The following is a 14,977-nucleotide window of genomic DNA, read 5'->3' on the forward strand; positions in this document are numbered from 1 at the left end:
AAGTGCATAAAATATATTCTATACTGAAGCTGTAAAACTTAATGTGAAGCTTCACAGCTTCTGTTCTGAATGCCTATTCTAACTGGACAGACGATCAGTGAGTTATTGTATAGATTTGAATCTAGTTAAATTTTGGTATGTGATATTCTTATTTCCCAGTTGTGGAATTCTAAGACATATCAAAACAAGTTTGAGCTAGAGTAGAGATAGATCAGCCTTTTTGAACCAATGTTTAGGGGTAGTCCAGAGTTACGCACACTTCAGGAATGGCTTGATCCCTTTAGTGCTGTCTGGACACAGTGCTCTCCCTTTTGTTCTTTGGTTCCTGCAGCCCTTGCTACTGTTTTGTACTTCACATTCTTGTTTCTAGTCTGAGATAGATGCACGAAACTCAGTGTTTGCTTCCTGCCAGATTTCTGGTTGTCAAGGAGAGTTATCTTACCGTTTCAGTTCTAGTCAAAAATGGAACCCACTGTACCACTGTAGGTTCCTTTCTGACCCTGTTGACAGAGGACAGATAGGCTGATTAGCTAGGCCTGCCTTGTGCATTCATGAGCTAAAAGTAAGGGATGTTGGCTTTGCANGGTCTAATTGGTGGCACAGGATGCTAAGTGGGTCATACTTAACAGGTGGACACAGTAAGCCTTGACTGCTACTTGCATGGCTGCCTCTCTACTGCATCAGGTATACCCATTCACCAATTCTTTTTTGTTTGTTTGTTTTTTTGTTTTTGGTTTTTGGTTTTTTGAGACAGGGTTTCTCTGTATAGCCCTGGTTGTCCTGGAACTCACTCTGTAAACCAGACTGGCCTCGAACTCAGAAATCTGCCTGTCTCTGCCTCCCAAGTGCTGGGATTAAAGGCGTGAGCCACCACCGCTCGGCCCATTCACCAGTTCTTATATGATAATGTGCCTATCTGGATTTCAATCTGGTGTTATAAACTTTGGGTCTTGGTGGATATATTCTAAGCATGCAGTGATTATTAACTATTGTAACCTGAAGCTTTTAAATATTTGTTAAGTTAGTACAATGTTATCTAGACAAGAGACAACATGCTTAATAACTGGGGAATTGTGTCAGTAGCTATAGAATAACTTTATGCCTTTAAAGAGTTCTTCTTTTTTGTTTTTTTTTGTTTTCTTCAAGACAGGGTCTCTTGGTGTAGCCTTGGCTATTCTAGAACTCGCTCTGTAGGCCAGGTTGGCTTCAAACTCATGAAGGTCCTCCTATCTCTGCCTCATAAGAGCTGGGATTAAAGGTATGCACCATCACTGCCTGGCTAAAAAGTTCTTGCTTATAGCTATGTGTGAATGAGAATCCATATGGGACATAGTGAGCAAGAATTGATGATGATAAGAGGTGACTTCAAGGTTAAGAATGTTCTTGCAGAAGACCTGAGTTTCTAGAATACAAGCCAGGTAGCTTACAATCATCTCTAACTCTGTTTGAAGATATCTAAAACCTTTGGCCTCCACTCAGTAGTGTCATATAGGAGTTTTATCTCATGAAGTAGGCCTTAAATCCAATTTTAAAAGTGGCTGGCTACTCTGATAACATGGTGCACTCTTGTTCCAGTGGTCTGCTTTATAGACAGATCTCTGCTCTAGCTCACAGGGTTTGTAGCTGACTGAGGGTGATGGTTATTTATCTTCTCTGGTAGCATATATAACACTGCCCTGGACCACTAATGCTACTCAGTCAGGGTAAGGCTTCCAGCTCATTACTAGCTCAACCTCTCCATACGTGATGACAGGAATATATGCTGCTTTGGCAATAGGGTCTTACTGTCAGGTTGTGAAGTGTAACTGATCAGATTGGCAATAGCCTATAGTGTTGGTTTGGGGAGGCATCTGTGGGACTCCTTTTGCCAATGACTCAAAAAAATGTAGCCCAGTCCTGGTACTGTCAAGTAAAATGAAATTATACAATTTGCACATAAGTGGATAGAGCAATCACCCTTAGTGAGGTTACCCAGCAAACATTGTANGTTTCCTCTTACTTCTAGATGTTAGCATTTAGGCTTTAAATTGTGTATCATTTATAGCATCCACAGAGATGAGGTAGATAATAAGATATCAGGGATGGTGAATCTTCCAAAGAAGGGGAAATAGAATATAGTTTTATGAAGGGATAAAGAATAATGAATAGAAGATTAAGTGGGAAGTGCTTGGGAGGGCAGGTTAGGGTATGTGGTGTCTTGTTAACAAGAGACTGGCAGTCCCACTTGAAAGACATAGAAATGAGAAACACTTGTGAAGCAGTGAAGATCCCAACCTCAGCCCAGTCTGGTGTTGAAGTGCCTGGGACAGCATCATTTCTGTGTTAATCGTAAAGGTCTCTAAGTATCGTTTTTTATCCTTCTTCATCACTTTAAAGTAAATCTTGTCAGCATAGCCATACTTTGTCAATTACATGACTATGCCACTGTAATAACATACTAAATGAGCTAAGTTATGCAAATATATACATTGATCTCATTTTTACTTTCTATTTGCATAACTTAGCTCATGGTACTATTAGACATTTGGGACAATCTGGAATCCAAACTGGCTTTGGAGATTTATGATTTTCATTTGCACATAAGGAAGAAAACTTTACAAATTAAGAACCCTCAGCCATATGGAATTCAAACNTGACTATTTTATTTAACCAATACCAAAAGCCCAGTTGGTAGGTAGAGAGTAGAGACAGCATTCAATACTCTCTATATTCTCCAAGTTGGACCACCAGATACCAGGCAACAGTAAGCTCAAAAACAACTAGATTGAAAGTCAACAGAACCATAATTCAGCTGACAGTACATCACATTCTCAAAAGAGTACACATAGTGTGATGCCCTTGGGACACCGGGAAAACAAGTGCTGTATATGTATATGTATATGTATATGTATATGTATATGTATATGTATATGTATATGTATATGTATATGTATATGTATATGTATATGTATATCTCTCTCTCTGTCTCTTTCTCTTTCTCTATCTCTATCATCTCTATCTCTATATCTATCTATATGTGTGTGTGTGTGTGTGTGTGTGTGTGTGTTTCAAGAGAGGGTTTCTCTGTGAAGCTATGGCTGTCCTAGAACTCACTCTGTAGACCAGGCTGGCCTTGAACTCAGAAATCCGCCTGTCTCTTTAATCCCAAGTGCTGGGATTAAAGATGTGTACCACCACTGCCCTGCAAGTTACTGATATTTTTAACTGGTCAGTAAAGCTAAAGGAATAAACTATTTGGANTTAGGAATATGCCCTGTAAGANAGAACCCTGTCCAGTAGCCCTTTACCATCATAGAGGAGGCTTTGAAAGCTAAAAATGTAAATTCATCAAAAGGGGTGGGAACTGAGACCACATGGAGGGTCCACACCTTGCCAGTATCCTGTATTTCAACTGCTGCATCGAACAATTTAACATTTACTCACTCTGTCCCCACAGTGTCTAGGGGTAGTTTTGGGGAACACTCAGGGAGGCTAAATGGCTCATTGAAGCTCACATTCCTCAACAGTGGCTGAAGGAGAACTCGAGTCCACTGTGTGNCCCTCCTTGACTAGTATGGAGCAAGCCCCACACTCAGGGAATGTGTTCAGCTGCAGGGTCAGGGAGGTGTCAGCACACTTGTGGCCATGCCTGTGGGTTTATCTTTCTGAGGGAGAGGGGTGCACCTTTCCATGTAGCACTCGATCAGAAGCTAGCGGTCCAGATAATTGACATCATGAGGCATCTGGGAAGAATTAATCTGGCCAGGGCTTTCACCATGGGGTTGAGAGCTAGGTGTCCCAGCACCTAGCAACAGCTATTTGTTGAATCAATGAACTTCACATAATCAGGTTAAAAGGAATCATACTCACGGAATTAGGATTAACTAGCTAGAGCTCAGGTTCATGGGTCCAAGGATGAGCTTAGTCAGCAATTAAAATCAGACACACTGGACATCTCCATGTGTGTCACTAGTGGCGTGGTCAGTAAGTCCTTGTTTTTAAAAGCAGTCATTCTGGCCCCTTGGAATATCCCTTACATGAACTTCCATTCTTTACTAACTCTTACCCAGTCTTTCACAAACTGGTACTTTTGTCTCCTCTTTGAGGAGATAATTACAGATTCAGTTACTTCTAAGAGAAGTGGACACTCAAAAGATGGTGAGCCAGGCTAAGAATCTGGTAGTCATGTCTCACAATGTGGAAATAGCTGAGAGAGAGAGAGAGAGAGAGAGAGAGAGAGAGAGCGCGCGCGTGTGTGTGTGTGTGTGTGTGTGTGTGTGTGTGTGTGTGTGTGTGTGTGTGTGCGCGCACACAGAGTTCTGTTGCTCTATATCCCCTTTAGAAACCTTTATTCAGCTGTCAATTAGCTGAGCTTTGTTCTGTTTATATACATATGAAATATGCTTGCTATTGTTTCTTTCATGTGGTTTCCCTGTGTTTGTTCCGTTCTATTGTATAGGTCAGTATTATTTTTTTCCGGATAAGACTATTATAGAAGATACTTTAAATGATGTTGTTATTGTGGTTGAAGCATGAAGCCTTAGTGAGCTTGCTAACTAGTCATTTTAATTTGTCTCCAGGATGCTTTACTATTAATTGAAAGGATTTTCCCCCTGGTAGTGCAGCCAGTGACGCGTCTTGTGCAGTTAATTAGCACGATTATGCCACAGCTCCTTTTGCTCCTGCACAAAGGTTTGCTCTTGTTTTTATCAAAAGGATCATTCTCTCCGAGAATGTTGGGACCTGACAGGCTCTGAATAGTAAGACCACTTATTTATTTTTAAATAGCCACCCCCAATCTTTCTCGGTTTAGGAAAGTACATTTGAGCTTTGAAGACCTACTCTAAAATGGGAAATACATTTTCTTTAGATGCTCATTTTAGCAGATTCTGTGCTAGTGAATAGGTGGTTTTAGGCTAACAGAGCAATGGCTAGGGAACATTTTGAGTGTGTGAATGAGTCTACAATGTTAAGATAATAAGCGAANTATATATGTTACATGGTCAGTGTTCCCTGTCTGTCTGTCTGTCTGTCTGTAGGCAATGCCGGGGAAGACAGAAGAAACAGGAGGATGCTTTAGGTTTGGGGGCTACGGAAGACACTCAGGGGTGCCGTGGTCTCTTCCTCTAGTTAAAGTAGTGTCTAAGAGCTCTAGTCTCCTTTCTTATAGCCTAGTGGTGAGGTTGACCACCTGTCATTTTCTTTAGTTAGTGTCTATTGTATATATTGCCACTGGAAAAAAAGACTTTGGCGTTATTATAGCTTAAAGGAGAAAAGCTGAAAGAAAATTGGTTTTCCTAAGTTCATCCCCACTCAGGCAAGTGTGTTTGCCCCATACATCATTCCCTGCTAGGTGCTTTGTGGATTTCCACATACATGCTGAGCTTATAAGCCCCAATCAGCCTGTAAATCCACTTTGGAATCTGACTTTATGATTCATACTTACTGCACANGTATGCTACTTTGTTGTTCATTTCGCATTTTCAAGGAAATAATGTAATGTGTTAATGAGTTCATATTTTATTAATTAACCATGGTTATTATTTTTTTTTAAAATAGGTGATTTAGGACATTTTTAAATCTTTAAAAGCCTTTGTCTATGTGAATTTTTCCACTTTTGATTTCTTTAGACAACTACATGTCAAGGAAGTTTCTGAAACAAAATAAATAACTTATTTTTAGCCTTTCAATATATTTTATTAGAGCATAATAATAATAATGAATTTTAATTATGCATTTCTTGTCAAGAATGTGTTTTTAAAAAATTGGACACTACGTAGATATTTCCACTTTGATTAAAACATGATTTTATTCTATAGTTTTATTCATATCAATAGTCTTATTTTTATGGGTTTTTAGTAGATACATGGTATTAACTTTTGTGATTTATTATAATTTACTGAGCCAGTTTTCTATATGAAAAATAAATAAACTTCTAGGATCTCTTGGGGGATGACACGAGAGTGTGACACAGACTCTTATCCTGTAGCACATCCGGTCATTTGTGAAGTGTTTTTGTCCTCAGGCTGTGCACAGAGATGGCCAGGGGCCTTAGGACTTCTGTCTTTGGTAGGAAGGTAAACACGGTACTGGGGTTTACAGTTAAGAGGAAGGATAAGTTCTGATGCCTCCCCTGAAGTNTGATAGACACAAATGTCCATTTTTTCTGTTCCCAGAAGCTAATATCTTTTTCATAAGCTTGCACAAAAATCTGATAATTATAATTAAGTTTGCTTCTCATACTAGATGGCAATAAAAGCAAGCATAAACATCTATTGGGGTGATGCTCACTGTACACGGGGGCTATAAGCACTGCTTTATTTAAACTTCATAGCATCAGTCCTTAGGAGGGAAGGCTTTCGATGAGTGGTGCAGCAGATATTAAAGAACATGCCGCCACTTTTATAAGTGGATAAAATGCTGTATACAGCTCTTCCAGGTATGAAGACCCAGGCAGAAAGAGGTTTATTATTTGTTCATAGCACAGAGTTGGCAGGATAAGCAACCTAAAGCCACACCTAGGGAAACAGGAAGTCTTTTATTCTTACCTACTGACTGCCATGTAAGCCCATTAGATAATGGCGAACAGAGTGAGTCCCTGGCCTTTAGAAGTAGACCTGATGGGGAATAGACAGAACCCTGATGCCATGGGCATGCTCAGATGAGTCAAAAGGAAAAACACACAAAGAGAACCAGGAGGAAGAGTTGGGCTGTCACTTCAGCTTCTCTTCTGTCCCCTTGTCTTTTTGGACAAGGGGAGGATGCCGTGTCCACATCTGGTCCATATGTTAATGATTTGGGTCATCTCTTGTCTTCCAAACCTTTCCAGTAACAGTGTTTCCTTACGAGCGGCCATATTAGACATCTTCAAGGAATTTAGATAACATGTAGGACTCATTGGTTGTTTCAAATGAGCTATTTAAAAAAAAAGAGAAAGAAAAAGAAAAAGCAAATCAAGTAATTTGTTTTTGTCTGTGGAGAGTTGCTTGCCATTGAGACCAATGGCTCCTATTTGTTGGTTATATCAGCATTATATTCAGTGGTGATTAACCGTGTGTGGCATAAAGTATCGAAAAGAAATAAGTGATTTGATAAAAAACCCCAGATGCAATCAGCCTGACTTATTTTAATTTTACTCCTAATGACTTGAATCCTGTCACCTCTTGATTTCCAATTACATGGAGTGCCATGCCGTGCCTTGATTATATCTGTGCAGACTCACCTCCTAGTTTGGTGGCATTTAGGATACCCCCGCGATGCAGGTGATGGGTCTCATCAGGATACTAAATGCTGTGTGCCTTCTGGTTTCCCCACAGCAGTTCTGCAGAGCATTCTGGGGCCTCCAAGCCTCCGTTAAGCTCCTCCACTATGACATCACGCATCTTGCTACGCCAGCAACTCATGCGTGAGCAGATGCAGGAGCAGGAGCGCAGGGAGCAGCAGCAGAAGCTGCAGGCAGCCCAGTTCATGCAACAGAGAGTGGCCGTGAGTCAGACACCAGCCATAAACGTCAGCGTGCCCACCACCCTTCCCTCTGCCACCCAGGTGCCGATGGAAGTCCTTAAGGTATGTGAGTGTTGCCCTTGTGTTTGGACCTAGCCTGTCCCTTCTCCACACCCTAGGTATCACATTCAATGGACTGTGTCTTTTCTTGCATTGCTATTAGTTTTATTTATAAGCATCGCTTCCAGTGGTTCCTATAAGGCTTTGTATTTTAAAAGAAGTATTTAAGCTCACTGTAAATATTATGGCAGCCTGTGAGTAGTGGAAAGAGTCAACATTTTCATGACCAATCCCAAATGGGATCTGATGTTTGTTATAACAAAGAACATTTCTCTTTCTTTCTTTTGGAAATGATTTCAGAGTTACCTGAAAGAGTCCTCTTCTAGAAACTTATGTGTAAGTTTCCTAAATGCATTCCAGGCCACACTTTAACTTTGCTCTTCAGTTAGCAAATCCTGCTGGCCCTAGAAGCTAATTGTTTTAGAAAGTCTCTTCAGAAAGAGAACTGTGGTCAAGCGTTCTGCCTGTGCCTTAATAACCAGACTTCATAATCCCTTTACTGAAGCGAGCTGTCTGCTTTGGGTCTCTTTGATTTCTTGCTAGGGTGAAGACTGCGGGAGCTTGTTAACATCCTTCTAGCAGAGACACATAGCTTCCTAATTACCAGAGGAAGTTGTAGCAGGTCAAAGCATAGAGCGTTATCTCCTACATTGTCTACATGCCACATGGGGAGTTGCCGTGTTTCATAAACATTTCAATTTGTAAATATGACTGGTTCAAAAAAGACTAGAGGTAGGGAAACTTCCATATGTTGTATTTACTTTTTACNCATTCACCTAATTGATCCATTCTGAAGAGCCAAGTGTTCCTGTTCATTAAGCAATGTGAGCTCTGCATGCTGCAAATTCATTGTTGGTCTTTGCTTTTACCCTTGTGCAGAAAAAAAAAATCCTTCCATCTTCCCTACTTAAAGTTTATTATTAAAGTGAACAGGAGCAGTATGCAGCAGTCAGGATCTGTCTGTGATCTTTTCCATGAGGAAAGGAATTCTTTAAAAACTAACTTTAAAGCACCACATAGTTATTTACAAAGATTTTAAAATTTAAAGATCCTATTGTAGAACTCTTTGATAGAGAAACCAGTTGAAATTCTGCTAAAGCAAAGTGACCCAACTGGTTCAGCATAAAGTTTTACTTTAATATGACCAAAATTCTGAATATTGCCACAATTATGACTCTTTTATTCTTCCGCATCCCCTGTCAAATAAAAACTTTTGGCTGTAGAATAAACTCTACATGAAATCTCCCTGTTCTGCTTGGGTAGAGCCAATTGTCCCTATTTAAGTTGTAACAGATTTAATTATTGTTTTCTGTTTGCAAGAGCCATGGTCATTTTGTTTATACTTTATTTAAACACTGTGACTTTTATAATAACAAGTTGCAGAGAAGAATATCTGTTTTATAAACCATAATCTTAAGTTTGTTAACTGAAAAAGCAAATTTTAGAGGCAGTGCGGGGGATTTGAGTAGAGTGGCTTACATTCACTTTGAAGGTTATGCTTAACTGTATTGAGGTGTATTTGCTTGAAATGGATTTTCCTGTAAGAGTAATTACATGGGGTGGTGGAGAATTTACCACAAAATGAATGTGTGGAAACATCATTTCAATATTATACAAGAATTTTTACAATTTCTGAATGTTTAGAGTGTTAATTTCTAGCCTTATTACAATTAAAATCTATATTAAACATTTGAATACTTTATGTATTTTCCCTTATGCTCTGCTTATCCAGGTAACATTGGATTGTACTGCAGTCTCCCCACAACTAAAGAGTGCCAGAAAAATGCCCTAAGTTAAAGTAAAAATAAGTTACGAAAGCTAGAAGACATGAGCTGGCCGAAAGAGCCACCGGTTAAATCTGTTTATTGTGCTCTCAAGAGTTGTTACCTCTGTTTAAGTGGAGAGTGTTAAATAGAAATGTCTCCTTGGGCTGTATAAGCGAGCCAGCCTTGTCTCATAAGGAGAAGGGCTTTTGGCCTAACAGGCTATAGGGAGCTGATAGCTATTTAGACAACCTTAGGGACATTTAAGCCAAAGAACAAAATAAAACGGGATCACATTCATCAGTGGTAATATTGTAAGACATTCAAACCTCAATGTTCAGGTGAATTTCCTATTGTTGATTCCTTGAGAATGACTGACTTCACACTTTATAAAAATAGTTTCTTAAGCCCAGTGTATGGAATACTGAATGAAGAAGGGCTTCATAGACACACACACACACACACACCCTACACGTTCTCCTTTCCTTTTCTCATACGTGACTTTTAAATCATAGAACACAGTTTCATGAAGTATGGATATAGAGAAATAGCTGATTTGTTTCATCTTGGACCATTTTATACATTTTTAAAACATTAGTGATGCAAATATAGGCTAATTGTATGCATTATGATGTGATAGACTCCATTGAACACATTTTTCTGACAGTATAGCCTTAGTAAATTATTGATTTCATTTTTATAGTTTTAAGTAGCAGGGCCAGTGCATACCCACTTCTCCTTGAAGGCAGGCAGCTGTAGAAGTGGAGAATACCCACTCAGTCTCTCCATTTTCCAGTGTGTTTTTGCAAACACACTGGAAGAAAGGCCAAAGCCTAGATTTTATAAACACACATACTCCTGTCACCAGTAACCCACTGCCAGTAGATTGAACTACTCATTTTGACAGTGGTTTCAGGTTAATCCCTTTCTCTGGCAGCATTTTACTCAAACAACGGAACTCTCTGAAGCATGTTTAAAAATTGTTGACATCTGAAAACTTTGGATTCATTGGAATTCATATTAGAGTGGAAATTCCCATCATTTCTTCCCCAGAACATGCCAGGATTCATGAGATACAGCCTCGGTATTCTATATTAATTTCATAAATTTGTGCATTTAATCCGTATATTGATTTTCACAGTGGATAGCATGGAGTGTTGGGGCTTATTGTGGGTATTTGCACATTAGTGAGGTGTTGACTTGGTTTCTTAATAACAATAACCGTTAATAACAATAACAGTTTAGGATGGTAACTCAAGGAGGCTCCTTTACTGTAAATAGTGACATTAGGGGTACATAATAGATTTTTTTTCACAGTTGTGAGCACATCCTATNTTTCAAATAGTGAATACAAAACTTTGCTAAGAACTGTTTATGGCTCGCTTTCTTCTATATGTAGAATTTGCCAGCAGGTGAACCATAAGAACTGAGGCTGAACGTGATCTAAACAAAATCAGTCACCAGGGACAGTCTTTTAGCCATGGTGGGTCTCACATCTACAGAAGCATCGCAGTCAAGATGGCAGCACACACACACACACACACACACACACACAAATAGATGGACTTGGTGTTGATACACTCACTGAGCCTCTCCTGTCCCTGGTTTCTCTATTTATCTGTAATTGACTATTGGAGCAGATGCTACTGTGAGCTGTCGAATTCTTCAATTCAATCCCCTGTCATCNTTTCCATAGACCCAGGCCGTATGGAGCGTTAGAGTAGTTTATAATTGATATTCCTGTCTCTGTTGGGAAACTTGTAAGCTCCTTCTTCCAACTCTCTTCCTTCTTTCCTTTAATTTAAGGATCAAAAGGCCAGCTGTTCTTTCTATTGTATATTAAATTTGCTCTTCTCTGTTTTGAAAAAAAAAGTGTTGCTGGAAAAGAATTCTTTTGAATTATTATTTTAGTATATTATTGACTTTTGAAGCAATTTATTTTCAATATTTCTTTTTTTTTCCAGATCATCTCAGGAATTGGGCAAATTGCTTACCAATTAGAGATAATGTTTTCAGTTCATCAAAACTAGGCATGCATTTTCCAGGACCCTGCATGTGGCAGACTGTTAACCTGGGCATTTATAGGTGGTTCTCTCATCNATACTCTGCACGTTTAAGCAGAAACTCTTGTGAGTGCTGACGATAGACTAGTGCATTGTGCAGGGTATGCGAACAGATTAGGTGTATCTCCAACTCGACACTTAACTTTTGTTCCTGATTTATTTAGCTGGTATTGAGAAATCTGAATCTCATCACAGTGAATGTTCAAGGTAGGAAAGACATGGCTTTTCTCAGGTCAGCTTGCGTTGGTCTCCTGAGTCAGGATTCATAGCTGTCCCCAGAAGATATGGCCTGCTGCATTTGAGTTATCCTCCATATTCATACATTTAACCTGCCAGTCAGTGTGACATACATAAGCCTCCATTTCAGAGAGTTTTATAAATATTGAGGTCATTGTGATTTTGCATAAAACTATATGTCTTCAAGGCCACGTCATGAAGTCTTTTTTCTTCTACAAACAGCTCCTGCCCCGTATCCCTAACTTCTCCCACTGCCACCCCATCTCCANCTTCCCCATCACCACAGGGACTTTATTTCCTAGAGAGTCTTAGACTTGTTCATTGTTACCTATAAGGTAATTTCCCTGATTTTTAAGACCTTTTGAGTAATTTTTAGAAATTGGAGACTGCACTTGTTATCTTCCAAAAGATTTCCACAGCTGAGGTAAAATCCATCAGGAAACCATGGCTTCTATGTTGTCTTGCTTCCTGTAGAACAGTGGCCTTTCTGCCATTTCCTCTTTCCAGTGCCACCGTTGTCTTTCATAGGAGCACAGTGCTGAGCATGTAGAGATGACCCTTNGTATTTCCTCTATGTTGTGTCTACTCTTGAGACGTCACAATCCCCTACTCTTCTCTGGGCCGAGTAGGGACTCTCGATGTCTACAAAGCCAATTGATGGTTCTGCTGTAAGCAAGTGCCAGCTTGNNTGGCACCACCTGGGAGTCATTCATGTCCCATGTTGCTTGGGAACCCCTGTGAATAGGAAGTTGCTAATNTCAGGGCTAGCCCAAGAAGGTGTTCCACTGAGCTGTCTTAAAAGGCACAATTCATATCCCTGTTCTCATAGTCTCTGTCTCCACAGATTTTGTGATGAGTAATTAGCAATTCAGTGTTTGCTAGACAAAGCCTTTCCTGTTTACATTTGTTATGTAAGCATTACACAACAATAGTAATTACATTACTAGCCACAACAAAATATCCAGCCTTATAAATTAATTATTTCTCAAAATATCGAGACTTTAACATCTAGTTGTACTTTTACCTGATGATGTTAGCAAAAAGAGGTGGTGTGGGAATGGGATTTTCCTTTTATGACCTCTAGGCCAGTTTTTGTTTTGTTTTGTTTTTTGTTTTTTAGTGTAACTGGGGGTTAATGGAGCCAAGGGCTTTGATTAGAATCTTAGATTTCTTTTTGGTTTCTTCAGTTTGGGGCTGGCTGGATATGTTAACCTGGTGGATATGTTAACCGCACAGCAGCTTATCTTACAGTAGACAGGCCTTTAGTTTGTCTCCATGACCCACCTGGAGTCCCTGCAGATGTCTTGTGTGAGAGGAGGTGCCAGCTCCCCACTTCTCATGTTATTGTGTCAAAGGAAGATTCCGTCTTCCATTTATCACTTATCCCTATTAGTTGGGGTAAGGGCAATATTGTAGGGAAAGTATTAAGGGATGGGACTCAGGNTGAGGGCAAGTACAAGCCAAGGGGTAGTTTAGTGAACTCTACAATGTGATTTCCCTTTAATGTGATAAGGTCTGTAGATCATACNTCCTCAACNAGGGTAGCCTCATACCATTACGGGAAACAAGATTGGTTCTTAGAGAGCAAAACTCCAGGGTTAGGAGATGGCTCAGGGGTGAGAGTGCTTGAGGTACAAACATGTGGATCTAAGTTTAAAACCAAAGAAAATCCATACAAAGCTGGGAGTGACTGTATATGACATTAACTCTTACTCATGGGAGGACAGAGACAGGGTGATCCTTGGCCTTGATGACTGTTAGCTTCACCCCAGGTTCACCGAGAGAGACCGTTGTCTCTCATTGTCTAGTTTCTCGAAGGAAAAATGCAGAGCGTTGGAGCAGTACTCCTGATATCCTCTTCTGGCCTCCATGCATACAACAGGTATGACATGTGANATCTACATATGTACACATGAACACACACACACCCCATAGATGTCACAGTTATTTGTTGCTCTCAACAGCTTCAGTATACAGCTAGGAAAACANTGTTATTATGTCTGTTAAAGTTTTGGNAAAGTGAGGCAGAAGGAGGGACAATCAGCAGAACACCTGAAAGGTGTCAGGGCTCACTAATGAGGAAAGGGTGAACAACATTGCTGCTGAGTCCTCAGAATCTCCTGCTGCCTGCCAGTTGTACTTCGAGAACATTGGCCAGGATTCCTGTAGACATGGCTTCTGCATTCTGGCTGGGCCTTTTTCCCCCCCAGAACCCTCATTACAATCACACTCATGTTTAGCATGGGGCTGTGGTACTGAATACCACAGATACAGGATGCTGCCCTCATCACTGTTCTGTGAGGCTGTTGTTACCACCCCCATTCAACAGATGCATAGACAGGCATGGAGGACTTACATACGCCTGGTAAAGTCATTAAAGGCTGAGGTGTTAGCAGGATTTGAGCCCAGGAAGTTGGCTACTTATAAGTATCTTTCTTAGATTGAGTAACCAGAGAAGCTTCTAGAGAAGAGATAGATGTTCAACCCCTCAAGTGATGTGGCCACATATGAGCCAATAGCACTTGTCCNTTGCAGACCTCCTGGCTATGGTTTATAACGTTGGTAGGAATTGCTTTGATGACATGGAGGGAAGGCAAGACGGCTTCACTGGCTTCTGGAACTGATTGTAGCCACATTNGGTGACAGGTGACAGGTGACATGAGGAAATTCCAGTTGGTTATTCTCTTACCAACCCTGTGGATCTGTAGGATTGCCTAGGTAGGCAACCAGGCATATGGAGATTGCATCTGACCTCTGGTCATATTGTTAAGCCCACATACTAAGCTCTCTACTATACCCTCTCTCCAAGTCCAAGCATGTCTCAGTGACCACCAGAAACAGCGCTTTTAAGTAAAGTAAGAAGCCAGATAGAAATAACAGCGGAATCTCTTGGGCTCAACAGAAGGCTGATGATTTTCACTGGGGATTAGTCAGGGCCTTCTCTGTTGAATAATTTAATTTCCTTCCCTAGTCTCCAAGATACATGCAACCTAGGAACTGACTGTGTTCTTCCTATGTAAGAATTCTGTCTCAGCACACTGACCATGGTGATACTTTTTGGTTTANTGACTGAGTTGTCATTATGAGTGAAAAAGCAGTAGTACGGANTTTCCTACAGCAACATCTGAAAATCTAGAGCTGGGATCTTTATAGTCTAAGGGTCTCAATGGCTCAGCCTACTCCAATTCAGGTGNTTCTTCCNTCTCTATGTTCGGCGATGCCTTGGTGCAGTTCTAAATGGTTTTNATTCACTCCCCATAGGAATTTGCCCCTGAAGTCATGGTCCCATTTTTGTTGTTGTTGCTGTTGTGGCTGTTGTTTCTCCTCCCTTCAGTATCAGAACTTTTGACATTGCTCTAGCACTTAAAATCC

General features: G+C 40.3%; 1 protein-coding gene across 11 annotated transcripts in view; it reads left to right on the top strand.

Moving 5' to 3' along the window:
* The window catches only part of Mitf (melanocyte inducing transcription factor), a 206,603-nt gene that overhangs the window by 121,110 nt on the left and 70,516 nt on the right, over positions 1–14,977 (top strand). For 7 of the 11 annotated variants that reach the window (XM_021164525.2, XM_029478303.1, XM_029478305.1 and 4 more), the window contains exon 2: positions 7,296–7,545. In XM_021164525.2, coding sequence (XP_021020184.1) covers positions 7,296–7,545 — 250 coding nt within the window. The remainder of the gene's footprint in view (positions 1–7,295; positions 7,546–14,977) is intronic. The other 4 variants (XM_029478308.1, XM_029478304.1, XM_029478309.1 and 1 more) reach the window with 1 other exon arrangement.

This window comes from Mus caroli, chromosome 6 (genome assembly GCF_900094665.2).
Source record: "Mus caroli chromosome 6, CAROLI_EIJ_v1.1, whole genome shotgun sequence".
NCBI lineage: Eukaryota > Metazoa > Chordata > Mammalia > Rodentia > Muridae > Mus > Mus caroli.